The following is a 27,465-nucleotide window of genomic DNA, read 5'->3' on the forward strand; positions in this document are numbered from 1 at the left end:
GACTTCGCTAGCGCAAAACTTTTGATCAGCTGTGCACTGCGCTGCTAACCCAGTTGGTGCTTAAACTTATCACACCTAAAAACTTATCACACCTAAACTTATCACACCTAAACTTATCATGCCTAAACAGAGTTTAGGCGTGATAAAGGGCTTTTCACCACGGTGCTAACTGCTAGCACCGCTTTGTGAATCAGGCCCATTGGGCTCGATTCACAAAGCGGTGTTAACCCAGTTAGAGACTTTAGGCATGATAACCATTGCACCACGCTGGTGAAAAGCCAGTTTAGGTGTGATAAGTTTAGGCATGATAAGTTTAGGTGTGATAAGTTTAGGCATGATAAGTTTAGATAAGTTTAGATCGCTTGCAAAGTCCCGCACGTAAAGCAGCGCCATTAAACTTTATACGAAGTGCACCAGACTTTGCTAGCGTAAAACTTTTGATCAGCTGTGCACTGCGGTGCTAACGCAGTTGGCGCTTAAACTTATCATGCCTAAACTTATCACACCTAAACTTATCACACCTAAACTTATCATGCCTAAACAGAGTTTAGGCATGATAAAGGGCTTTTCACCAGCGTGCTAACTGTTAGCACCGCTTTGTGAATCAGGCCCATTGTGTGTTAGGGTTAGAAAAGTGTGCAGAGCCAACACCAGCCAAATACATACCCGGGCAACACCGGGCCATCAGCTAGTTAATAATAATAATAATAATATGCTGATGGATAACACTGATTGCGCATGGGTACTTAACTTCAGTCCACTGGATTTCACTCTGATCGTTTCTCATTTCTGTGACTGGGGTTTAAAACTAATTTTTTTCAGGGTGTTTTTATCCGTAATTATTTTATACGTTTTAACTCCCTGTACAGAGCGGACCTGAACTCAGAACTTCCTCTCTGCTCTAAAACATAAGCAATAGCATGAAAACCTTCAGGCTAGGTGCACACATGACAGAAACGCTAGCGTAGTGTAAAACGCTGTGTTTTTGCTGCTCCATGAAAGTCTATGGGCCGCAGGAAAAACCGCATATGCGTTTTATATGCATTTGCAGAATGCGTTTCGCAAAATGCTGGTTCTGTTGCATAATATGCAGTATGGCTGCCAAAAACGCATATAATGAAAGCCAATGGGAATGCAAAGGTGTGCGTTTTACATGCATTTTCGATGCGTTTTTTTAAACATTTTTGCTTAAAAACTGTTTAGGGATGCATTCGCGCTTCCTGTTGTCTTCCTAGTGATTTGCATAAAACGCAATAGAAAAACACATGAAGAATGCATACAAAACGCATATGCCTTTTTAATTAGCGACTTGCAAATGGATAAAAAAAGCACGTAAAACGCATCAAAAGCACAAATGCACAAAAAAAGCAGTAAAAACGCACAAAAAAACCGCAACACACATGCCAAAAAACCCTACCTTTCACACTATGTCATATGTGAACCCAGCCTTAAAGAAAAACATTTCTTTGTAACAGCAATAAATCTGCAATGTGTCAACTTCCTGCTTTCATGGAATTGCACATAGGGTTAATATAGGGTTAACTGTGTTTAGAAATTAGCAGCTCTGCCATGGCAGAAGAGATTCCTGAGCTGACACAGCTGAAGAGATCAAATTATCGCAGTGATTAGTTACAGATAAGGGGGGATTAGACAGCCTAAACTCTTTTAATACAGGGTGCATTATTCTATGTTTCCCTTCTGTCCTGTGCAAGAGTTCAGGTCCACTTTAACTATTTATTCATACGAAGAGTTTCCCAGTCAGTTTCTGGGCATACACAAGATAAAGGAACCATGCAATTTAAGTGCCCGTAAATAGCCCTAAGAGTATCTGTTACATTTACCCATATTCTACTATTTTAGTGGCAATTTTGAAAATATCAGTAAATAAAATATTACTGATCTTTTACTACAACTAAAACTAACCATATTCTCAACATACCCTCCCTCTACCGATGCCTAACCCTAAACCACCCCCACAAGACCAGGGCCGGTGCTACCATAGAGGGAAAGGGGGCAATTGCCCCAGGGCCCCAGAGCCGGTAGGAGGCCCCAAGGTGTCTCCCTCCAACTTAATTGTTGATCCCTGTGGGTCCCTGGAGAGTCTTCAGCAGCATAGCATCTCACCTGGCCCGGCTCAGGGGCCCTGGGGGTAAATTTGTCTGCAACAAAGGGCCTCTACTGCGGCTTTTTGGTTGAGGGGTGTCTATTGAGGGGCCCCTGGATTAATTTTGCCGGGGTGCCCCATTGTTACTACAACCGGCCCTGCACAAGACCCTCCCTCCCCCCCAAACACACACGCCAAACCTTGAAAATCCTCATCCCCATGCCTAACCTAAACCATCTTCCCTACGCCTAACCTAAAAAATACCCCACACCAGGGGCGTTGCTAGGATCCCAAGAGATCCGGGGCACTTTTGGGCACCCCAGCCGAAAATGGGTGTGGCCTTGTACGAGAATGTGGGTGTGGCCATGAGTGGAGCTAAATTTACATGAAAATAACAGCGATCTAATTAGAACTGCCCAGCAAAATGTTGAATGAAGCACCCATCTCCATTAATACAAAAAAGTGCAGCATATCACATAAATAAGCAGTGCCACTTAAATATAACTAGGCACAGGTACCTGGCTTCTGTGCTGGCTGGTCTGGCTTTCTGATGGGCGTGACGGCCTGCTGCCAGGTTGTCTGGCAGTCCACCATAGCATTTCCTGACCTTTTAGTGGACCCCCTCCCATGCTCCCACAGGCCTCCTATTGAGGCACCACAACTCCCAGTATGACCCCATAGTTAGAGTGGCCAGATTTTTGTGGATCCAACCTGGGACGGGGAGGAGGGGGGGGGGGGGGGGGCGAAAAGTGGGGAGGACTGAGGAGCGCGCAGCGGCGAAGACTGGGGCGGGTGCGGCGCGTGGTCATGACATTGTATGGGCGGAGCTAACGTAATGATGTAACAGCGAGGCATAAAAAAACAGTGTTTACGCCATGATGTGGACAAACGAGACTTTGCATCATGGGTGTGCAGAAACTGTGTGATGCTAATAGTATACCGTAACCACAAAGCAGCAAACATAGCCATCTATGACCATTAGATAATAAATGCAGTAACAGTTACCCCGGACACCAGAAAATAAACGCAATAGGCAACATGTCAGCACAAAATAACCGCAATGCGGGCAACATGTCAGTATAAAATAAATGCAATGCGGGCAAACATGTCAGTACAAAATAAACGCAATGCGGGCAACATGTCGGTACAAAATAAACGCAATGCGGGCAAACATTTCACCAGAAAAGAAACGCAATGCGGGCAAACATTTCACCAGAAAAGAAACGCACTGCGGGCAAACATTTCACCAGAAAAGAAACGCACTGTGGGCAAACATTTCGCTAGAAAAGAAACAATGCAGGCAAACATTTCACCAGAAAAGAAACAATGCGGGCAAACATTTCACCACAAAAGAAACAATGCGGGCAAACATTTCACCAGAAAAGAAACGCACTGCGGGCAAACATTTCACCAGAAAAGAAACGCACTGCGGGCAAACATTTCGCTAGAAAAGAAACAATGCGGGCAAACATTTCACCAAAAAAGAAACGCACTGCGGGCAAACATTTCGCTAGAAAAGAAACAATGCGGGCAAACATTTCACCAGAAAAGAAACAATGCAGGCAAACATTTCACCAGAAAAGAAACCTAATGCGGGCAAACATTTCACCTGGAAAAGAAAGCATTTACTCACCTGGCAGAAGTCTCCGGCCTCTGGCGCGCTGCTCCTGGGACCGTCTTACTTCTCCTGCAGTCTCCCGCGCTGACAGCCTGGCAGAGCAGGGCTACGGCAAGATGGCGCCCGAAGCCCTGTACTAGAGACACAAATAGGTCTCCAGCACAGGGCTTCGGCAGCCATCTTGCCGTAGCCCTGCTCACCTGCCGGTGTCGGAAACAGACACCGGAAGAGGAGGCTGGAGCGGGGCTGCAGGCAATGAACTGGCACGGCGTCTATAGACGCCGCTGCCAGTTCATTGAGGAGAGAGTGGCCAGAGTCCCGAGGCCGGGACGTCCCGCTGCTGAAAGCAGGACGTTTCCCGGGACCTCATTAAGCCTGGGACAGCGGACCCCGAATCCGGGACGCGTCCCGGGCAATCCGGGACGTCTGGTCACTCTACCATAGTAGAACCACAGCTCCCTGTATAAAGGCATCACAGCACCCAGCATGGCACCACAGCACCTAGTAGACCTACATAGATGCCCTGTGTGGTGTCATGCTTGGTGCAGTGGTGCCTCTATTTGGCGTGTTGGGTGTTGTGGTGGAGAAAGGAAAAAAGCCCGAAAGAGGAGATGTTTGCAGAATCTGGCAGCCGAAAATGAGTACTGCCGCCCACTGCCTGACTCTGCCTGAGGGAGATCCGGGGCACCCCATAATATATCCGGGGCACATGCCACTGATCTTTGGAGCTAGCAACGCCCCTGCCCCACACACGGTTAGGCCTAAAATCGCAAAACGCTAGCAATTACCGTTAGCATTTTGCAGGAGTGATTTTGCCGTGATTAACGTGGAAAAATCACTGGACAGAGTAGCGTTTTAGGAGCGATCGCGATTAGTGGTACTATACACGCAAATCACAATCGCTCCAGAATCACCGCCAAAAGGCTGCATGTAACGCGTTTGCAATTAACGCTAATCGCAAAATGCCCGCAATTGCGGCAGTGAGATCACTGCCATAGGGAAACATTAGCTATGCGGTTTACAAAACCGCTAGCTGTTTGCAGTGAGCGGGAATTGCGCAATTCCCGCTCAAGTGTGAACGAGCCCTTAACATTAACTGCCTCTGCCTCAACCCCCGCCAAAAACCCACCACAAAATAATACTACTTATCGGCACAGCCATAGGTGCCCATACACTTATCAGTGATAGTGAGAAACTTCCACCCGATAAATAGTGGACACAGCTGCCCTCTATGACAACTGGAGTATTGTAGCGTGCGTAAATTTCACACTATTGCTGATAATTGCATGGGCGCCAATGGCGGCACCGGCAGAAGGTATCCCCCTCACACACACACAAGGGATAAAGGTTTGGTGTTAGCTGGTATCACCTGTGATGTTGAGTGTACGATGGTCTGATGAGGCTTCAGCTTTCACAATTACCAAATGTAGACAAAACATATAACGACACAGATGAAGCAAATGCAAAAAAGAGGAAATCCTGACCAGTATGTTGCATAACAGAAGATGTTTTGGAGTGAATGTTCAGAACTAGTGGTGTCACCACACTTGGAGCAGATCTGTCCTGTACAAGAGACTTTCTGAAGGAGAAATAACGCACATGTGAAGTCAAACATGGATAAGGCACTGCAGATCTTCACTCTTCTGAGCTTATGTGCAACTGGTAAGACAAAGCTGGAACAGAATTTAAAAAATGCAGTTGTTATCAGAGGCATAGGGATCGCCATAGCAGCCATAACGGCTGCTATGAACCCAGTGGCCAAGTAGAGCCCAGTGGCAATGGCCAGTGGTGATAATGAGGTCCCCAGTAGACCCCTGAAGAGCAGTTATGTGAGTGGAGCAAAGGAGAGACGTTTTCTGTACTGGGGGATACCTAATACTGGGGGCCCCTCTGCCTACTTATGCTTGGTGGCTACCTACAATCATTCGTTTCACTCGTGCACACTGTAGTAAAAAAAAAGAAAGTGGTGTCTGCATAAAAATCATTTTTATCTGCATTTTATCATTTGTATCTTTTTTTCTGCAGACACCACTTTTTTTTTCTCACTGCAGTGTGCACGAGTGAAACAAATGATTATTGGTTGACTGTAGGATACCATAGATAATCAATTCAAATCTTATCAATTCAATTATATGCATTTGCATAATTTTGCAATTTTATTATTGATAATCATATGCTAACCATATAAAAAGAAGCTATTTGTTTTTATTATATTTGTGCACAAATAAATGTACTGAATTGATTATTCATTTATTTATATTGACTTAATTCAAATTGCTTTTCACCAGCTAATTATAGCAGAAATCCTAATGTAAGCACGGTTTGATATCTGAATTAGCACTTATATCTACCTATAATGGGGAGCACTTCTGACTACCTATAATGGGGAGCACTTCTGACTACCTATAATGGGGAGCACTTCTGACTACCTATAATGGGGAGCACTTCTGACTACCTATAGTGGGAAGCACTTCTGACTACCTGTATTGGGGAGCACTTCTGTCTACCTATAGTGGGAAAGACTTCTGACTACCTATATTGGGGAGCACTTCTGACTACCTGTATTGGGGAGCACTTCTGTCTACCTATATTGGGAAGCACTTCTGACTACCTATATTGGGAAGCACTTCTGACTACCTGTATTGGGGAGCACTTCTGTCTACCTATATTGGGAAGCACTTCTGACTTCCTGTATTGGGGAGCACTTCTGACTACCTATAATGGGGAGCACTTCTGACTACCTATATTGGGAAGCACTTCTGACTACCTGTATTGGGGAGCACTTCTGTCTACCTATATTGGGAAGCACTTCTGACTACCTGTATTGGGGAGCACTTCTGACTACCTATATTGGGGAGCACTTCTGACTACCTGTATTGGGGAGCACTTCTGACTACCTATATTGGGAAGCACTTCTGACTACCTGTATTGGGGAGCACTTCTGACTACCTATAATGGGGAGCACTTCTGACTACCTATATTGGGGAGCACTTCTGACTACCTATATTGGGAAGCACTTCTGACTTCCTGTATTGGGGAGCACTTCTGACTACCTATAATGGGGAGCACTTCTGACTACCTATATTGGGGAGCACTTCTGACTACCTATAGTGGGAAGCACTTCTGACTACCTATATTGGGGAGCACTTCTGGCCACCTATGATGGGTAGCTACCTAATACTGAGGGTACCTCTAGCTATTGATACTGGGGGATTGCCTAGGTCTGCTGAGCACCTCTGGCTACCGAAGCTGGTGTGAGAGTGTGTAACCAAACATAAATATAAATCTAACCAACATTTTGCTATGGGTCCCCATGGTTTCTAGCTACGCCCCTGGTTGTTATTGCTATGTTTATTGTTATATTACTTCTTTTCCTACACATCTTTTGTGTCAGTGCTTTTTTGCACTGCGCATGTGCAGGGAGGGACGCAGGGACACTGAAGAGAGCTGGGGGAGGGGGAGGCCAGAAGGCGTGGGCGTGTGTGTGTATGCGCCCGCATGGTTGGCGGGTGCGGGCGCGTGCATGGCGAGTGTGCGCATGCGTGCTGAAACGAGTGTTAAAAGACCTAGCCCGTTTCACTAGTAAAAGAATTATTAGTCTATGTCTAGCAGATCCTACCAGGAAAGGGGTCCTACCCTTCTTATATTCTATCATGAATCAATCCCCAATAGATTTCAGACATACCTACCAGCGGGACTGGGGAAACAGTTTGACAGATGAGAATCAGAATCATTTTTATTTCGCCAAGTACAATGGGGGTTGTACCCGGAATTATTTTTGGCTCATACAGGGTAGGAGATGGTACAAACACATACATGCAATTCAACACATACAATCAGACAGTAATACAAGTAAGCATATACCTAATATACATATCGCCCATAACTGTAGTGGAGGACGCCTGGGGAATCTGGAGTGCTATGTGAGGGGAGCAGCCTGCCAACTACCGACGGCGCTCGCTCGCTCCACAGCAGTTCCAGATGCCCCGCAGTGTGTCCTGGAAAAGAGTGGATAGAGAAAGAGAGAGAGAAGGGATAGCTAAGAGAGAGATAAAGAGAAGAACCAAGAAGAGAGGGACAGAGGCAGGGACCTTTTGGGGCTGCAGATCAAAAAGATACCCCTGGGTCCGACAATCAGTCCAACTGATGTGCGAGGAGCTCCCGAGGCAGCGGCAGTGGCAGTGAAAGGGATCCCTCGATGGAGAAATGGGCCAAAAATCTGCCTGGGTGGATGGAGTGGTTGGATTGTATGACAACCCTGTCTAAGGGATCATTTGGTTATGTGTAGGGGGCACATCTGGCTATCTAAAGTGGCACATCTGGCAATCTATAGGGGGCAGTGGGGCACATCTAGCTATCTGAAGGAGGGAAGGGGGCACATACAGCTATCTATGGTGGGGAAATGTGCTCATCTGGCTAATTAAAAATAATTTTTACATTTGACTCCACCCATGACCACGATGCACATTTTGTCCAGATGGGGGCACAAATACTGTCTTTGATTATGCAGCAAATAGAGGCGCCCCACAAGGACACACAAGAAGTCCTCTTCCTTTTTCCTTAGAGCAACAACCTTTGCAGCCGTGTTAAGGGTAGGACCCCAAATCCTGTCTTTGTCCCTGGCTGCTGAATACCCAAGCTCCTCCTCTCTTATATAAATTCAGTCTAGGGCCTCGATTCACTAACTGGTGCTAACTCAGTTAGCACGTCTTAAGGGTTTGGACTTTCTAACTAGGGTGCTAAATAGTTTGCAAGTCCAAAGCTATTATTGTTAGCGCGCAAAGTTTAGCGCTGCGCGGTGCATGCAAAGTGTCACACAGCGCGAAACGTTGCACTAATATTCGCGCAAAAAGTTAGCGCCCGCAAAGTTTTGCGAAGTTGGTGCGTGCAAAGCGTCGCAACCGGTGCGGCCAAACCGTAGCACCTGTGCGCCCGAAACGTCGCATTAGAGCTGCAAACTTTTTGTGCGACTATTAGTGCACGCAAAGACACTTTGTGCGCGCTACAGGGCTTTTCACTGGCGTGCTGACACTTAGCACCCTTTTGTGAATCAAGCCCTAGGTGTTGTTGCAAGTGATAGAACCAATGCTGTGAGCTTTTGAAAGGGAAGGAATTATAGATTTACCTCCCTAGGCCACCATCTCAGTGTCATCTTATCCCCTCTTCCATATGCAGCCTCCTCATTCTCTTTGGCCTTGTTCACATCTAAAAATGAATTCACAAATGCAAGCGTTTTGCGATTTTGTGCGCGTTTTTTCCGTTTTTTTAGCGCCTCCCGGGGCTAGGCTGCGCTGTTTTTTAAAAGCACTTTTCTAAAGCACTTTTGCAGAGTGATTTTTTAATTCACTCCCTGACGCAAGTCAGGAAGTGAACTCTTTGACCCGGAAAATAATAAATACAAGGTATTTATTCTTAAAATCGTGAACGCAATCGCCGCACAAAGCGATTTTGCGAGCGCTTAGCGCTCTTCCTATATCTTCCATTAGACCAAAAAAGCCCCCAAAATGGTACAGGCTTTGCGCTCCGAAATGAACCTTTCTTATAGAGATTCATTGCACAAGCATTTTGTGGGCGACTTTGAAAATAGTCTGCGCTTGATAAAAGGCCGAAAACGCCCTAGATGTGAACGAGCCCTTTCAGTGTTAAATAATAATGATCGTAATCTGCTACTTATGATAACGTGAAATTTTGCATAAAATTTCACTCAATTATGATTTGGAAATTCAATTAATGTCCCTTAATCCATTCACAATTTTGCATTATTATGTATAATTTCACATAATTCCGTACTGTACTTTTTTTTCCTGTGCCTGAAAGAATTAATATTCAGCTATGCAACTGACAGTTTTTCTCCAGTCAGGAACCAGTCAGACTATATATAGCCTCCTTCACTGATAAGGTATTACAGCTTTCCTGGCATAGAACTGAGATCCTCCTGAGAGAAGGGGATCCTGAGAATAGGTGGTAGATAAAAAGGTCAATAATTCATGTATTTTCCACTGAGAAATATCGTGTCATTGAGCTTGGTCAAAACAATAAATATACCTTTTTTTAAGTTTTTAAACATAGCATAAAACGGTGGCCTTTTTCCCCTGGAGTGGCTCACAATCTTATCCCTCATAAGACATCAGCCTATAAGAGGCGATTGAAGTGAAAGCATCTCCCCCCGAGATCCTTTAACTTCAATCGCCTCTTATAGGCTGATGTCTAATGAGGGATAAGATTGTGAGCCACTCCAGGGGACAGCTAAGTCACGATGCTGTCCCTGTACAGCGCTGCGCTAGATCACAGCGCTGTACAAATGAAAATACTTGTTTTATTTTTCTAACAGCCTGCCAGCTCCAATTGCAGCTGGCAGGCTATTCACAGACCCCGCTGTGCGTGACAGCAGGGAACTCGCGTGCATGCATGTGCGCATTCCCTGCTGATCCCCGCCTTCAGGACCTGACACCAATCGATGTTAGGTGGTTCTGGGGGAGCCATTAGGCGGTCGCAGAGGAGTTAAACAGCTGCCCTCTCCAATATCCAACAGCCCCCACATGTCTAGTCACAGTCCCCATTGCATGTGTAGTTCCTTTTAAATGTGCAGCCGCCCCCTTTGCCATGTACAGCATGCCACCTATGTAAGTACCGTATATTAAAATCCTATTTGCAGTGACGGTCCGCATCCCATGTGTAACTTTACATTGGCAGCAGCAGCCCCCTTTATTTCAGGTGCAGCCCACTTATACTGATAGCTTGCTTGCTGCCCCCCTCTCAGCCTTTCTTTTGCTCTTTTAAGACCCTCTTGCATGTGCAGCCCCCTCCTGCCTCCAACAGCTCACTTAGACCATGACGTAAGTACCATATGCAAAAATGATCCAGTCCTAACATGCATGTTTTAATCTCGTACAAATATACCGGATGATTATCTGCAGTCTACAAAAGAAGGTAGCTGCTTTCTTAATCAACTATGTTCCTTTCGCAATCTGTTTACTAAGCTTAATTCCCCCACATCCTTGTTATAAACTGGAAGATTAAATACTCACCTAACAGAAATTTTCATTTCCTGGTCAACCTCCATGACAGCACAAGTTTGGGTAGTTCCCCACCTCCAACTGCCAGATAGGACACTCATTAGAATAAAAGATCGGCCTCTCCCACTACCATTATTCCTGAACTTTGGCTGAGCCGCCCAGGAACAATGTAATGGGTGGAAACCTATGCTGTAATAAAAATTGACCAGGAAAGGAAAATTTCTGTTAGGTGAGTATCTGATTTTACAGTTTCCTGGTCTCTCCATGACAGCACACGTTTGGGTCTACATAACTAGAGAAAAATACAAGGGTCGGGAATTGCTGAAAACTCAGAAAATAAATTTAATTACACACAGTTATCACAAAAAACTATAGCACAGATTGAGGTGCAGAGGAAATAACATTCTTTCCAAAAGCTACGAAAGAAAGAGCCACTGGCTCAATTCTATAATGGTTTATGAAAGTGTTACTGGAAGCCCAGTTTGCTGCCTTACAGATGGTTTCGATTGAAACTCCTCCAAACGAGGCCCAAGAAGCTGACATACTTCTGGTTGAGTGAGCTGATACTCTCTGAGGAGGTTCCAGACTCCTTGCTTTTTAAGCCCTTTGGATTAAAGAAACAATCCACTTTGAAATTAACCTGAATGTAGCAGCTTTCCCTCTATTAGGCCCTGTAGGTACAACAAACAATCTTTCTGTCTGTCTAAAAGAGTATGTTCTAAATACACTTTCAACAAAGATACTGGATCCAGAGAATAGGGAAGATCCAGATTACTTTCATCCCTGAATCTTGGAAGAGTCCATTCTTGATTAAGGTGGAAAACAGAAGAAAATGGCAATCAAAAATGACAACTTTAATGTCACGTTATACTGCAAATATGATTCCGGAGGAAAAAACGGAGCAGAAGACAGAAAGTCCAACACAAAAGGCAAATCCCATTGGGGAAACCTTGGCTTTTTTGGAGGCCTGTTTTTCAAGCTTTCAAGAAAGTTTCCCAAGGACAGCAGACAAAGTTGAAATTTGCATCATCAAAGTACTGTAAGCAAGACCTAAATCCATCCCCTTCTGTAAAAAGGACAATACATTGCAAATTAACTGAACTTTCGGATCAAAGCCATTCTCTTTGGAAAAAGACGTAAAAGCGTGCCAGTTTCTGTTGAAGACTGTGGAAGTTGAAGACTGTCTAGCGGAAAGAAGGGTAGACACCACACTTGAAGGACAGCCTTGAGAGATCAACCTTTGCCTCTGAACTTCCAGACCGTTAACTTTAGTCGAGCTGGATTCAGATGTAGAAACCCCTTCTGAGACAACAGGTTGTCTGTCACTGGTAACCTCATTGGTGAGTCCACTGCCAGACAGTTGAGGAGAGTGAACCAAGGCCTCCTCGGCCAGAATGGAACAACTGCTAGGACTTCTACTTTGCTGTGAACCAACTTCTGCAGAAACTTGAACACTAGTGGCACTGGAGGGAATGCATATCCCAGACTGAAACTTCAAGTTTGAAGCAGTGCATCTATTTCCAAAGCATTGAGAACTGGGTAACGAGAATAGAAGCACAGAACTTTCCTGTTCTCCCCGTTAGCGAACAAGTCTATCCCCAGCAGTCTACTATCAGCCTGAAGGCCAGATGGCTCAACACCCACTCGTTGTTGTCCATTTGATGACGAGAGAGACAATCTGCCTGTGTATTCTGGTGACCTGGCAAGTACACTACCGTCAGGTTGGACAGATGAGCTTGAGCTAGCTCCATGATTGGCCATACTTCCCTCATCAGTGTGAGACTGTGAGTCCCACCCTGCTTCCTCACATAGGAAACTGCAGGGCGATTGTCCAGGCGAAAGAGAACTGGGCTGCCCTTGATCACAGGAAGAAACGCCTTTAAGGCCTGGTGGGCAGCTCTGAGCTCTAAGATGTTTGACACAACGTTTTCTGTACAAAAGTTTTATTGCCCTTGAACTGCTCGATGTTCCAGAGTTGCACCCCAACCTGATGCACTGGCATCCGATATAATCCTCCACATTGGAAGCCAAATCGAGCAAGGATTCTGGATATTGCATACACTTGTCCACCACTGGAGACTGGACCACACTCTGTGTGGGATGAATATTTTTTGAGACAGGTCTCAATTGTTCCACTGTAGCGGACAGTTTATTTGAAATAAACAAAGGCTCCAATGGGCCCACTTCACTAATGGGATTATTGATGAAGGCAGTCCCAGAACTTTCATACACTGTCTTGCCAAGAGTAAGGTATTTGGAAGAACCTTGTTGATTCTGCGCATGAAAGGTGCTATTTTCTCCACTGGCATGGAGACTGTCTCTGATATTGTGCAAAACTGTGCACCCAGAAACACCATCTGCAGGCAAGGTTCTAGATGGCTTTTTTCTCGGTTTAGGATCCAAACGAACTTCTCCAGAACTGACACGGTCAAGTGCCGATGCTCCAGTAACAGCTGTCTTTCGTCTGCTAAGACCAGTATGTCGTCCAGGTAATGTAAAACCCTGACTTTCTTCTCCCTTAGAATGGCTATCACTGCCAGCAAGACTCTTAAGAAAGTCTTTAGGGAGGTAGAAAGTCTGAAGGGGAGACAACAAAACTGAAGATGGATGTGCCCCACGACAAAATGCAAATATTTTTTAAAAAGAGGACTGTGGAGGTAGGCATCTTTGAGGTCGATGGAGCACATCCAATCTCCTGGTTTTATTGCCCTGACCACAGTCTGAAGAGACTCCATTTTGAAACTTGGGATATCTATGAAACGGTTGAGTGACTTTAGATCCAAAACTAGACGCATATCTCCTATCTTTTTCCTTACAAGGAATACCGGGAATAGTAACCCTTGTTCCTCTTCTGCAACAGTACTTCTACAACAGCTTCTTGAGTTATCAACTCTGTGACATAGAACGGGATTTTCCTTTTCTGAGGACACTGTGGAATTCTCGTTTCGCGTACCTTCGGAGTTACTGGAACCCGCTTGAAGGTCCACTTGTGTCCCTCTGAAAGAATGCTTAAAATCCAAGGATCTGAACCGTACTCTGCCCAAAGTGGAAAAAAACGACACAGGCAAGTGCTGACCCCCCCAATTTGAGCAGGCCTCATATCAAAAAGATTTAACATTATCCAAAGACTGAAGATTTGACTTGGATTCTGCTTTTTTCAGAAAAGATGACTGTGTACCACGCCAGTTTTGGTTGAAAGGTTTTCCAGGCCTATAGGTTTAGGAATCCTTAAACTTCTGGGAAGTCTGCTGTCTGTGGTTGAACCGTTGGCTTATGAATTTCCTATCTTGGAAAATGAGTCAAGACTGTCCCCCGATTACTCTTGATATGGCTGAGTCAATTTTTTCACTGAATAAAGCCTTTCCATCAAATGGTATGCGAGTCCAGTTGGACTTTGAAGTTGGGTCTGCTTGCCATGGCTTCAACCAAAGCGCTCTTTTGGCCATTGTAGAGTACACCATAGATCTGCTAGAGTTGTGGACCACATCTATTGCAGCTTCCCCTACAAATTCTGATGCGAGCCTTAGCTCGTCCAAAGAATGGACAATTGAATCTTGATCAAGACCTCTCAAAACTGCACTTTCAATATTGTTAGTCCAGACTTTAATTGCTTTGGCTACTGAAGGCAAGGCCACAGCAGGCCTGGCTGCGTCAGCTGAAGCTAAGTAAAACCGCTTGAGATCCAGATCTAAGTGTCTGTCAAGGACGTCCCTGAACGATATTGCGTCCTCCAGTGGCAAAGTAACATTCTTGGCGAGCCTCATCACAGATGCATCTACAACTGGGTATGCGGTAAGGAATGTCTCATCTTTCTTAGATAAAGTTTACGTAACCACTTTTTAAAGGAAGGTTTCTTTGCTGTCTTACTACATTCTTCAGTAACAATCTCTCTAATGTCCTCCATAAAAGGAACGTTTATTTGTTCTTTAGACAGATACTTATAGTATCTTTTCTTCTTTGATTGCTGTCGGTAAGTTCCTCCCATTCAATGGCGTCTTTCACCTGAGATATAAATGGGGGTAGCAGGTTGAAGTCTAACATAGAGTCACACTCAGGTTCTGAGCCTGAATCTTCATGAAGATATGACTTCTCTTGTGCTTTGGAAGTAGAAGGAGACTCAACCTCATTAGCCTGTATGTTTAGTTCTGCCATCGTATCCATAACAGCTTAATAACTGTCGTCATATCCTGACTCTCAGCAGCAATATCAGAGTAGCAGGCACTGCATGTCGTTTTATGAGGCAGTCTTGGATTTCCACATATCCAGCATTGCTCCTCAGATGGAGCATCAACAGGCCCTTCTTGTAGCGGAGTCAAATGCCCCAGAATTACTGAAGATTCGGAAGAGACTTTGGATCTAGAGGCGTCAGAACGATGTGACCCCCTAGAAGGTGATCGTCAGTTTGAATGAGGCCTTTCATTATCCCTTTCAGGAGACGGAGTCTTGCGCCTCTTCTCGGCTTTCTTTGATTTCCTCGATGAGGAACCCCGGTGACTGAAAGCGTAAAAGACAAGAATATGTCTTTAAAAAGCTTGGTTAAAAAAAAAACCATAGCACTCCCAAAAAATACTTACCACCCTTACCTGTTTGAACTGGGGTGGTCTTTTTTAGACGAGCGGCCCATAATAGCAGCTGTGGAGCAAAAGAGACAATATAAGTAATGTCTCTTCAAGAAAAAATGACATTTTCCCAGCACTATAGAGCTGCAGCTGTTGTTGGGACAGGAGCAGGACAGCCAGGGGGCCGGCCGGGTATGTTTGTGTGCATAGCGGTGGTGACAGACCTAGAGCCCGTTATTAAAGAGAACCTGAACTGAAAATAAAAAGTCAAAATAACCATATACAGGTCATACTTACCACCCGTGTAGTCTACTCCTCAATCTCTGTCTTCTCTCCTGCGTCCTGTATGTCCACTGTGATCAAATAATTCTCCATCCTCCATTTTAAAAATGGCCATTACCCCATAACAGCTTCCTGGTCAGTACACTGTTAAACTGTAATATCACCCACTTGAGCCATAGGGAGACATGGACATTACCTTGCACATTCAGTTGTAACTGACAGCTGCTGATCTATAACTGACAGCAACTGGTATATTTCAGTTCTGACAAAATCTTTTCAGAACTGGAAGGGATCACTGTAAAAAGAAAATGGTGAGCATCTGAGAGGAACTGACGGTGAGGTTAGTATGTAATATTCATTTGCAACTATGTCATGTGTTTATTTTAAATAATTTTCCTCGCTTCAGGTTCCCTTTATGCTCCTTGCCGGTTATCCCGAGCTCAGCTCAGGGTAACCTGCGCAGGAGGATTGCTCAGGCCCCGCTGGGCCGATTTGCATAATTTTTTTTTGTTACAAGCAGCTAGCACTTTGCTATCTGCTTGTAACATTCGATCGCCGCCGCTACCCACCGATTCGCCGCTACCCGCCACGCCGAGCCGCCCCCCCCCTCCCCAGACCCCTGCGCAGCCTGGCCAATCAGTGCCAGGCAGCGCTGAGGGGCGGATCGGGATTCCCTATGACGTCCCGACGTCCATGACGTCGGTGACGTCATCCTGCCCCGTCGCCATGGCGACCGGGGAAACCCTGCAGGAAATCCCGTTCTCGACGGGATTTCCTGCTTACTGAGTGAGTGGGGGGATGCCGCCGCTCAGCGGCTATCATGTGGCGAGCCCTGGGCTCGCTACATGATTTAAAAAAAAAAATAAAGTTATGCGCTGCCTCCTTGCTGGCGTTAATTAGACCGGAGAGGACGTTAAGCAGGCTAAGGTCACTAGTCATCTATAACTGCACCACCTAAGTATGCAATAGGCTAAAAAGATGCTGGATATGTTAAAAAGATAGCGGGAAACAATATTTAAAAAAAAAAAAAAGATACATATACACAGAGGGAGATACTGGTTGCTTGGCAGTTGGAAACAGCTGTTATTTCCCACAGTGCAACAAGGCTCACAGATAGTAAACTGTCAGAACCATGGTCCTGACATCACACTGTGGGAGGGGTTTCACCACAATATCAGCCACACAGAGCCCCCTGGTGATCAGTTTGATAAAAGGAAAAAGATCTCTCATGGGGAAAGGGGTATCAGCTACTGATTGGGATGAAGTTCAATCCTTGGTTACAGTTACTCTTTAAGCATGACCTGAATATCCTTACATTCTCTCTACAGCTCAAGCAACTCAGTACATCCATGAATTACACACTCAAGTCTCCGTACCCCAATCCCAGCTTCACACCACAGTGATTGTGTCAGCTACAACAGAGAAAACGTCAGATCATCCTCTCTCGGTTACCATCACAGCTGAGAAAAATGAAACAGTTTGCAATGCCAGCTCCACCACTGCCACCATCTCCAGTGATCCCACCGCAATGTCTTGTCCTGATCCCCTTCTAAACGTCACAATTTGGGTATCCACAAACTATGGCAAAACCTACAACTACTGCACTAACCACACCAGAGGCCGGCGGCTGACAATAAATATCGGCAAGAATGTTAGTTTTCATGAAGGTGCAGTGCTTGATGTGCCAAATGGAACAGCCATAATAAATCTAGATTATGTGTATGAAGGCAGCACAACCACCCACCGTAACCCCGAAACACAACACAACGCTTCAGCTGCCTCCATTATGCTAGGGACTTCCACCACTGAGACCACCACTCCTAAAAGTGAGGGCCATGGAAAGCGGAACGGACAGGAGGCATTGTGTAAGTAGAAATCCATGTAAAGTGTCTGCCAGGCTTGTCTGGTCAATGACTAGAGGTCAGGCTGTATGCCCATATGACTGTCCATAACACCTGCACAATCTCTTACCTAGCATGATACTAACAATACCCTGCAGGTAGATGTAGCATACAGTCTGACAGATAGTAAACCACCAGACAGATCCTGATTACTTGGCAATGCAATATGTGCTCAAAAGAGCAATATAAGCAAAATAAGACGGTCACCTGAGGCCTAGAGGATGAGACTATCCAGACGAGAAGATGCAGAAAGCCATGAGCTTCAGTGAGCAGTAGCGAATCAGGGGTGGAGTTCCCAGAGATTTCGTAGTCAAAACAAGCCAGAGTCAGTCCAGGCAGAGTTCATACAATCCGTGTCCAGAGCAGAGGTCAATCCAGGCAGCAGGCAAGGCATAGTCAAGTTCAGGCAGTGGTTGGCAACAGGAATCCAGCAGAAGTAAAGCATGGTCAAGGTACAAGGCAGGTATCAGCAACAGGAATCAATCAGAGGTTAAGCGTGGTCAAGGTACAAGGCAGGTATCAGCAACAGGAATCAATCAGACATTGAGCCCACACCCAGCAAGCCAAAGCTAATGCTATCACGAGAAAAGACTGGGAGCGCTCGCTGAGTTTAAATACAAGGACTAACCAATCAACATGAAGCAGAGTTGAAAACACACCAATAGCGTTCAGCGTGTCAGCTAGTCAGCTGACACGCAGGCTGACGTGGTTACTGTTTACATCAGCGAAGATACATAAAAGAACATTTGAAAGCAATCCCACACATTACCTGTGTGTAAAAACATTTATTTACACTGCAGTGAGCAGTACAGGCCTGCTTATCTCTGGTCATTAGCAAATGTAATCATTGCCGGCTGAAGCTCTCTGAGGCATGTGTCTTCAACCCCCCCCCCCCCCCCCCCCCCACCACCACCACCACCACCACCACCCTCCTTTTCTGATGTAGTGACTCAGCTGTTGCCAGGGCAATGTCTGGGCAGCAGAGAGAGAGAGGGAGGCAGTATGAAGACACATTCCTCAAAGAGGTTCTGCAGACAATGATTACATACGCCTTTGCCGATCACAAGTGATAAGCAAACTTCTGCTCTTTGTAGGGAAAATAAACGATTTCAAACCCATGGAATGCGTGAACATGATTTCAAATAATTCTATTTAACTAAAGGTAATTACTGGAATTTTAGTTTTGGGAGTATAATCCCACTTTAAAGTAAACCCATGAGAAAAAAAAAAGCGAAAGTTAGATACCTACCTCAGTAGAGGAAAGCCTCTGGATGATCCAAAGGCTTCTTCGATCCTCCTGTAGCCCAACACTGCTCACTGAGACCCTCTTCTCCTTCATGGCCACACTCCCTTCCGTGTACGAGGGTGGCAGTACTGTGCAGGTGTAATGACAGCCCACGTCTGAGCAGCAGCTGGGAGCCGCTTGTGCACAGAGGACAAAACCATGCAGAAGCGGCTGCACAGGCTTGGGCCATCATTGCTTCCCACAGTGCATCCACGCTCATACAGGAACAGGAGCGCGGTCGCATGAACATAATCAATAAGCACTTATCCAAAATGTGTGGAGGTTCAGAGCGCTGGATCGGTGGGGCGAGGAGGAAGGCGAAAGCCCTTTAATGAGATAAGTATCTAACTTGCTTTTTTTTTTTTTTTTTTTTTTTCAATAATTTTTTATTGAATATTTTGAAACAGTAGTTAACAAACTTTTGCTTATGGTATAAAGCATATATTATGAGCTTGAGTATAGAATAAAATAAAATAAAATAGAAATAAAGAAATAAAAACATCACACACATAGCAGGACAAAACTACATCCTGCTGTTTAACTGATCAAATGAATACAGAAACATGCGTGAATACAACAATGGCGGAGAATACAGAGCTAGTGTCACTAGGGTGAACCTCATGAAGTATGAGCTAATCCAGGTTTGGTCAACCTAAATGTTGTAGTTGCTAAGCTGTTCCAAGACGTGTCTCTCAAAGACTGACACGGATGACAGCATGGTATGTTTGTTCTATCCTGTCCAGATGGTTAAGGAGGGCCAGAGCTAGATTTTGAGGGGTAGTTACCAAAGTGTGCTCAACACTGCAAGAGTATCAGTTAAGTGATAGTTGTGGTAGGATTTTGGCCCACAGGATTTTAAGGTGATCTGTTGCTCTCCCTGGAAGGGAGCGTTTCAGAAACAAGGCTTCCATGTTTAAATTTATATCTACCTGATTTCGGAGCTGGGTTAACGTGGGTAGATGGTCGTGGCCCCAATTAGATAGAATTAGCTGGCGAGCGGCACATATAATGTGGGTGATAGTTGGTCTTTCGAGGGCTTGGTATGAGTCTAGACCTACTAGAAGGAGTCCAAGTGGTAGGTTTGGGGGAGTGTTTTGTCCCGATAGTATGGTTATTATTTTGAAAATTTTGGACCAAAATCCTTTAATGAGGGGACATTCCCACAGAATATGTAGCAGTGATCCCAGGGAATTACAGTTTCTCCAGCATAGTGGGGAACGTTGAGGGGAGAATTTGGATAGCTTTGCGGGGGTCATATACCAGCTGAACATTATTTTTTTTGAAGTTTCTAAGTGGGTTATGCATTTTGAGTAGCGTTTTAAGTCTGCTAAGGCTCTTTGGAGGTGCTCCACTGTTAACGGGGTTTGCATATCTATATCCCAGGTGTGAGCTAAGTGTTGAAGAGGGTTTTCGGAGGGGGAGCTTAGCAGTTTGTACCAGACTGATATTTGGCCCTTAACCTTGGTGGGGCGGGGTTGAGGGTGAATTAGGTCCCCAACCTCCTTGTGGAGGGGTGTAATTTTGATAGGATTTTTTTTGTGTAAGTGTGAGATCTGTAAATATTTAAATGTCTCTTGGTCCTTAAGCTTATATTTCCATTTTAGGTGTGGGAAGGGGATTAGGGTTGACTGGTCAAACAAGTTATTGAGCCAGAGGATGTCGGCTTTTAACCAGGATTGCGGGTTAAAGTTAGGAATTAGCGATTTTAGCATCGTTATAGGAATGTTGGCTGGTGCTGGATCCTTCTTGGGTTGACTTTTTTTGCATAGGGTGTTCCAGGCTGTAATCGTTGCCGAGATAGTTGGGTGTGTGGTTTTAGGGGGAGTTTGAGATGCCCAAGTGATATAGACATAGTCAAGTAAGGGGATATCGGCTAGATCTCTTTCTAGTGTTACCCATGTTTTGTCGGGGAATTCCGGCCACCAGTATTTTGACATGTCCAGGATTGAGGCTGTGTAGTAAGAAAAGGGGTCTGGCAGGCCAAAACCTCCTTGATGTGGGGGGGATGTTAGGGTTTGATACGATATTCTATGTTTTTTGTTTTTCCACAGATATTGAATGACTATCTTACGGAGCCTGTGGAAGAATTTATAGTGAAGGGGGATGGGGAGCGTCCTGAAAAAGTAGAGGATCTTAGGGAATGTTGACATTTTGTATGCAGCGATTTTGTCTGAGAGGGAAAACTCATATTGTGCTAAATGGTCTAGTTCAGCTTTGATGGTCTCTAAGAGAGGGAGGAAATTATTGGAGTAGAGTTCACTCGTTTTTGGAGGAATATTAACCCCCAAGTATGTAATTGTATGTTTGGCCCATGGGAAAGGGGATATTTTTGAAATTTCATCTTTTAGTGGGGAGGAGATGTTTATTCCCATTAGTAGTGACTTATTGTCATTAACTTTGTAGAGTGAGGCTTCCGAAAACTCTTTAAGTGTATTGCAAATGTGCGGGATGGCGGTTAATGGGTCTGAGATTGAAAGTAGTACGTCATCTGCGAACAGATTAATTTTCTGTTCCATTCTGGAGAAAGGGATGCCTCGGATGTTGGGGTTAACTCTTATATGTTCAGCTAGGGACTCCATCATTAAAACAAAAATTAGAGGAGATAGGGGGCATCCCTGTCTCGTACCATTTGTAATAGGGAATTGTTTTGAGATGAACCCCGACACATTGACCTGTGCTGAAGGAGACTGGTATAGGGCTAAAATTGCTCTCAAGAAAGACCCCTCAAACCCGAATTTGAGTAGCGTTTGTTCTAGAAAACCCCAATGAACCCGGTCGAAGGCCTTCTCCGCATCTAAGGCTAGCAGGATAGCAGGCCTTCGCCCGGGTTCTAGAGTGTGTAGAATGTTAATAACTTTACGAGTACCATCTGCAGCTTGTCTTCCTTTTGTGAACCCTACTTGGTCTATATGGAGTAGATCTGGTAGTATATCAAATATACGGTTTGCTAGGATTTTAGAATACAATTTAAGGTCACAGTTCAAAAGGGAGATCGGGCGGTAATTAGAGGGAGATGAGGCATCTTTCCCTGGTTTTGGGATCACCGTGATGGTTGCTTTGGTGAATTCTGGAGGTATTTGGCCCTGTATAATGAAGTCATTAAATAAGGCTGTAAGCTTTGGTGCTAAAATTGTAGAGAAGGTCTTGTAATATTCATTGGAGAACCCGTCAGGGCCCGGGGCTTTTTGTGCTTTTGATTTGTGTATTGTATTTAGAACTTCCGAGATAGTGATTGGGGAGTTTAGGGTAATTTTTTGTTGATCAGTGATGGTGGGGAGGTTAATCTGGCCAAGGAAGTTTCCAATGGTGGTGAGATTTGGTTGGGTGGTGGCGGGGTCGTCTCTTAGATTGTAGAGGGAGCTGTAGAAGTCTCTGAAGGCATTTGCTATATCTTGGGGGTTGGTGAGTTGTCTTTTTGTAAAGGGATGGACTAATTTATGTATTTTCGCTTTGGCTTGTCTATTTTTGATTAATTTTGCCAAAAGGGGACTGGCTTTATTATGATGATGATAATAGTTGAATTTCATCTTGGAGGTATGAAATTCATATTCCTCGGCTAGTGCTAATTTAAGCAGATGGCGTAACGTGAATAATTCTTTGATAAGAGTAGAATTGGGAGTGATTTTATTTTCTGCTTCCTTTGTTTTAATTTTTAATAGAAGGTCTGATATTTTTTTTGTTTTATCTCTCTTTGCCTTTGATCCCATTTTTATCAAGATGCCTCTGATGAAGGCTTTATGAGCCTGCCATACTGTGGTCCCTCTAATTTCCCCCGTGTTATTAATGTTATAAAATTCCTCAATGTGTTCCGCGATTAGTTTTGCATTATTAGAGGGGAGAAGTAGGGATGTATTCAGTCTCCATAAGCTAGGTTTTTTTGTTTCCGGCGACAGGGTTAACGTTAGGGAGACAGGGGCGTGGTCTGACCATGAGATGGAGTGGATGTCCGATTTTTGAACTAGTTGTAGCGTGTATCTGTCCGTAAGAAAAAAGTCTATTCTTGTATAGCTGTGGTGGATGTGTGAGAAGAAAGTATAGTCTCTTTCCGATCCATGAGTGGCTCTCCATGCGTCATATAGATCCTCCTTGTGAAGAAGACTGGATAGGGTGTTGTACGGTTTGGCACGGCAGTTAGAGGTGTCTAGGGAATGATCTGAGATAGCATTGAAGTCCCCGCCAATTATTAACTTCCCTTTTTGCAGTGCTTTGGCTTTGACAATCAGCTTTTTAATGAATTTACATTGCCCTGTGTTAGGGGCGTATACATTGAGGAGTGTAACTTCTGCATTGTTAATGGTGCCAGTTATGAGGATGAATCTGCCTTGTGAGTCTTTTTCCACAGATTGGATGGATACTGCTAAATTGTTATGGAATGCTACTAAGAGGCCCCTTTTCTTTTTAGTAAAGTTGTTGAAGATGATGTTGGAGTAGGAGGGGTGTTTACAGAGTGGGGCGGTGGAGTCCAGCAGGTGGGTTTCCTGGACAAAAAGCAGGTCCGTCTTAAGGGTAGAAGCTTCCTTCCATAGAGAATGTCTCTTGATTGGGTTGTTGAGCCCTTTGGCGTTTATGGATGTTATCTTAATAGCCATCTCTAAGTAGGATGGTGATGCATGAGATATTTAGGAAGAATTTCTTTAGTGCAGATGTCTGGCCTGGGGTTGGGAGAGATAGGGGAGATGGGTGAGGGATGTAGTACAAACCAGAGCGCATGGTTGGTATCAAGAGGTTAATTAGCGATTAGCTGAGTGGAGCTTGTTTCTAGTACACAAGGACTGTAAGAAAGTTCTCCATTGGGGAGCATTAGCCGGAGATCTGGGGATTCCGAGACTGTGTCCGGCTGGATGGATAGTGTATAAGGCATGGGGTCTAGACTTCCGTGGCCTCTTCAGGGTACGCGTTGCCAGGTTTGAGGTATCTTGGACACCTACTTAGGATGGGCAGGTTTATTTGCGGTGTCATAGATGGGGAGATTCCAAGCTTTTAACAGCTTAAATCCTTCTGCGGTGGTATTGATGGCTAGAATCTTCCCTTCATTCGGTATTAGGAGTTTGGTCGGGAAACCCCAACGGTACTTTATATTGTTATCTCTTAGAATCTTGGTGATGGGCTGGAATTCTTTGCGCTTAGCTAAGGTAGCTTGAGATAGGTCTCCGTAGAGGGTTATGTGGCTAAAAGGATCAGGGAGAGAACCTTTTGTTCGGATGAGCTGGAGCAGGCTGTCTTTAGTAGTGTAGAATTGAAAGCAGCAGATAACATCTCTGGGAGTGGACGCTGGCAGACTGGCAGGTTTTGGGAGCCTGTGCACTCTCTCTATTGCTGCTTCAATGTCAGCCAATTGAGGCAGGGCGGATTTAGTTAAGTTGGTGACATATTCCCTAAGTTCAGCAGGGGAGATAGCTTCTGTGATTCCTCTAAACTTTAAATTACAGCGGCGGTTCCTGTCTTCTAGGTCTGCCGCCTTAGACTTGAGCCATGTGATATCTGACTGGTTTTCCTCTATGCAATCCACTGTCTTGTTGTGCTCTTTGGTGAGAGCTGCAATGTGCTCTTCGTTTTGGGCTATTCTATCTCCTAGAGCAGAGATGGATACTTGAAGGTGGTTGGTGATAGCAGTGTAATCTAGAGTTAAAGATGTTTTGAAAGAGAGCAGCATCTCTTTCATATACGCTTGTGTCAGGACCTGCTCTGAGGCAGGGAATGATTCTATCAGGGCTGCTGCAGCCGGTGACTGTGGGAGTGGGTGCAGGCCTACCTGATCTTCCAGAACCTCCGTCCTCTGTCTGGACTTGACTGGGCTGCGGGAGGAGGGAGAGGCTGTGTCCGGGGATGTGTCCCCGCTGTTGTCCAGTGTCTGCCCAGGTGCAGCTGCTACTCCTACGGAGCTCAGAGATATCGCTCCGGGCGCTGTCTGGGGCAGGGTTCCGGCGCCATCTTTGCTCGCTGAGCGCACCTGGATGCCCGCGAACAACTCCGGCAATTTCTGGACCTTTGTCCTCCCCATCTTCCGTTTGTTGTTGGTCTCTAGGACCATCGGGGATTCCTCCATCTGTGGGGTCTGTTTGGGATGCTTTCTGGCGGCTGAGAGTGTCGCTTTGGAGGCTGTGGAAGCAGAGCTCTAGTCCTGCACGTCTAGCATGGACGCGCAGCAGACACGCCCCCCCTAACTTGCTTTTTTAATCTCTCGCATGTACACTTTAACGTTTTTTGTAGCTCCCTGAATAGTGAAAAGAACATCAGGCAGGATTTTGTAACCCCACGTATTTTCAGAAGTTGGTGACCAGTCATGTTCCTCCTTATTCATTTAGTTGACCCTGACTGTTCATGACCATATGTTCTTTTGAACACCAGTGACCAGATGTGTCTGTGAATCATGGCTTGCGAATGCTAAGGCGAAAGTTTCGGGCCCCAATGCTCTACAGATGTAATGCTCTGCCCCTGCCTAGCTATACATCGGTACGGCTCTATGGCCCCTGAATTGGCTTCCATTTGATCGCCGCAAATGCGCAGGCTGGGGATAACGTGCCACCACATGCTTAGCTATATCACTAAGATGGTATAAGTAATTGAAAATTTACAGCTGTATCAAAACGACATAGCTAAAGTGTCTAAAATGTCAGGAACCTTAAAGAGAACCCGAGGTGGGATTGAATTATGTTAGTGGGGCGCAGAGGCTGGTTGTGCACACTAACACCAGCCTCTGCTGCCCCATGGTGTGCCTCCACGACCCCCATTCTAATGAAGTGACAAAGACACCATGAGAGTATTTCTTTCTGGTAAAGTTGCTCACTAATAATGATGAAACATCTGCTCCAGAATACCAAAAGTTGCCCAGGTGATGGTACTATATTTTATCTTTGTATACACATATAAATACTTACTCAAGGTTGTAGATCTTTGGTCAGATAACCAGAGGAGGGATTGACTCTCTGATTTTTTTCTCTGTAGGTCCTGGAGGGCTCCTGGGGATAATGTTATTGGCTCTTTTTCCAACACTTCTCCTCAAGTGATCATCTGGTGGTGGTTATTACAAATGTAAGTACCAAGAGAAGGGTTCAGATCATGGGTGGCCTTCTAGCTATTTCAAGGTCCGTCCTCGGGTGGATCACTGGACATTTACATATACCAGAAAAGCCAGGCGTGTTCTATACAGCAACAGACAGAGTCTCACTTCTTCTGCTGGAGCATGGTGAGACTTTTCCTGCAGCATTCTTCATTACATGAAATTAGTCAAAGCATTCATCAATGTCTTACTTATGGTGGCTTCTAAGAAGCCTTCTGTTTAACTTCCACCGCTGCTTGCCTGCTGCTACTCTGTGTCAATTCGTTCCAACTATTTCCTGCCTTAACCTTAAAGAGAATCTGTATTGTTAAAATCGCACAAAAGTAAACATACCAGTGCGTTAGGGGACATCTCCTATTACCCTCTGTCACAATTTCGCCGCTCCCCGCCGCATTAAAAGTAGTTAAAAACAGTTTTAAAAAGTTTTTTTATAAACAAACAAAATGGCCACCAAAACAGGAAGTAGGTTGATGTACAGCATGTCCACACATAGAAAATACATCCATACACAAGCAGGCTGTATACACCCTTCCTTTTGTATCTCAAGAGATCATTGTGTGTTTCTTTCCCCCTTCTGCTCTCATGCACTGAAGTTTCAGGCTGCTCTTTTCTTCTTGCAAACAGCTTTGCCCTTGTCTGTAATTCTCAGTATGTGAAAGCCCAGCCAGCTCAGAGGACGATTTATCCAGCTTGTAAAAGATAAGAGAGAAGAGAGAATCTGCCATAATCTAAATAACACACAGGCAGTGTGCAGAGAGGGGCCTGGAGGGGGAAGATTCATCACAGAACCACAACACTGAAGAACTTGGCACCCTTCCAGACACAGGCCGACAAGTCTGACAGGGGAAGGATACATTGATTTATTACAGAGACTGTTATAGTAGAAAGTGCTGCAGTGAGCCAGAACACATTAGAATAGCTTTTGGAACTTGTAGGATTGTTACCCACATATGTGAAGTGCAAACTGTGTTGTGCTTGGCTGCCTATATATGTATATGTGTTTTTGATGGAAGCAAGCAAGCAGGGTTAAAATTCACAGTGGTCTGGATGGCTGAGGGTTAACTTCCTTCTGGGGGGAGGGGACATACCTGGGAGCCACTGGCTGTGCTCTCAGAGCATGTCTGTGTCTATTTTGTTTTAGGACAATAAAGTTAGAAAAGCAGAAAGGGGAGTTGTCCTTTTGGGAGAGCAGAAGAGAGAAGGCTGATAAGGTGGGTCGAGAGGAAACTGATAGAGATGGGAAGTTCGGATATTTTCAATGATCCGGATGATTCGAATCGGATCATTGAAAAGATCCGGATCTTTGATCCGAATCTCGGATCATTTGACTACGGAAGCATTCGGGGGTGAAATGACTAGCAGGACAGGAGAAGGGGAGAAGATGGACAGAGGGCAGGGAGTGGACAGAGAAGGGAGGAGGGACGAGCAGAGAGCAGAAATGTTTGTTTGCACACAATACCCACATGCTGCAATCATATGCTTTACATACATTTCACCTATATGTTCATCTGTATACTTTGCATGCAAACGTCGCACAGTGAAAGAAAGCATTCCCCAAAGTAAAGTGCAGCTGTTTAGGAGGATCATATTGCGCTGCAATCACAGTGCCTGCAAAGTTACTGTGCTGTGCTGAGCCAAAA

The 27,465-nt window shown here is 45.0% G+C and overlaps 1 protein-coding gene across 2 annotated transcripts in view; it reads left to right on the forward strand.

The window, feature by feature from the left end:
- Window positions 1-5,264: 5,264 nt before the first annotated feature.
- LOC137528136 (uncharacterized) overlaps window positions 5,265-27,465 on the forward strand; it is a 38,148-nt gene continuing 15,947 nt past the window's right edge. The window contains exons 1-3 of one of the 2 annotated variants that reach the window (XM_068249413.1): window positions 5,265-5,384; window positions 16,908-17,444; window positions 25,711-25,797. In XM_068249413.1, coding sequence (XP_068105514.1) covers window positions 5,336-5,384; window positions 16,908-17,444; window positions 25,711-25,772 — 648 coding nt within the window. In that variant the 5' untranslated portion in view covers window positions 5,265-5,335 and the 3' untranslated portion in view covers window positions 25,773-25,797. Of the gene's footprint in view, window positions 5,385-5,487; window positions 5,552-16,907; window positions 17,445-25,710; window positions 25,798-27,465 lie in introns of those variants that run through there. The other variant, XR_011023282.1, reaches the window with a different exon arrangement.

The sequence above is a fragment of the Hyperolius riggenbachi genome, chromosome 8 (genome assembly GCF_040937935.1).
Source record: "Hyperolius riggenbachi isolate aHypRig1 chromosome 8, aHypRig1.pri, whole genome shotgun sequence".
Lineage (NCBI taxonomy): Eukaryota > Metazoa > Chordata > Amphibia > Anura > Hyperoliidae > Hyperolius > Hyperolius riggenbachi.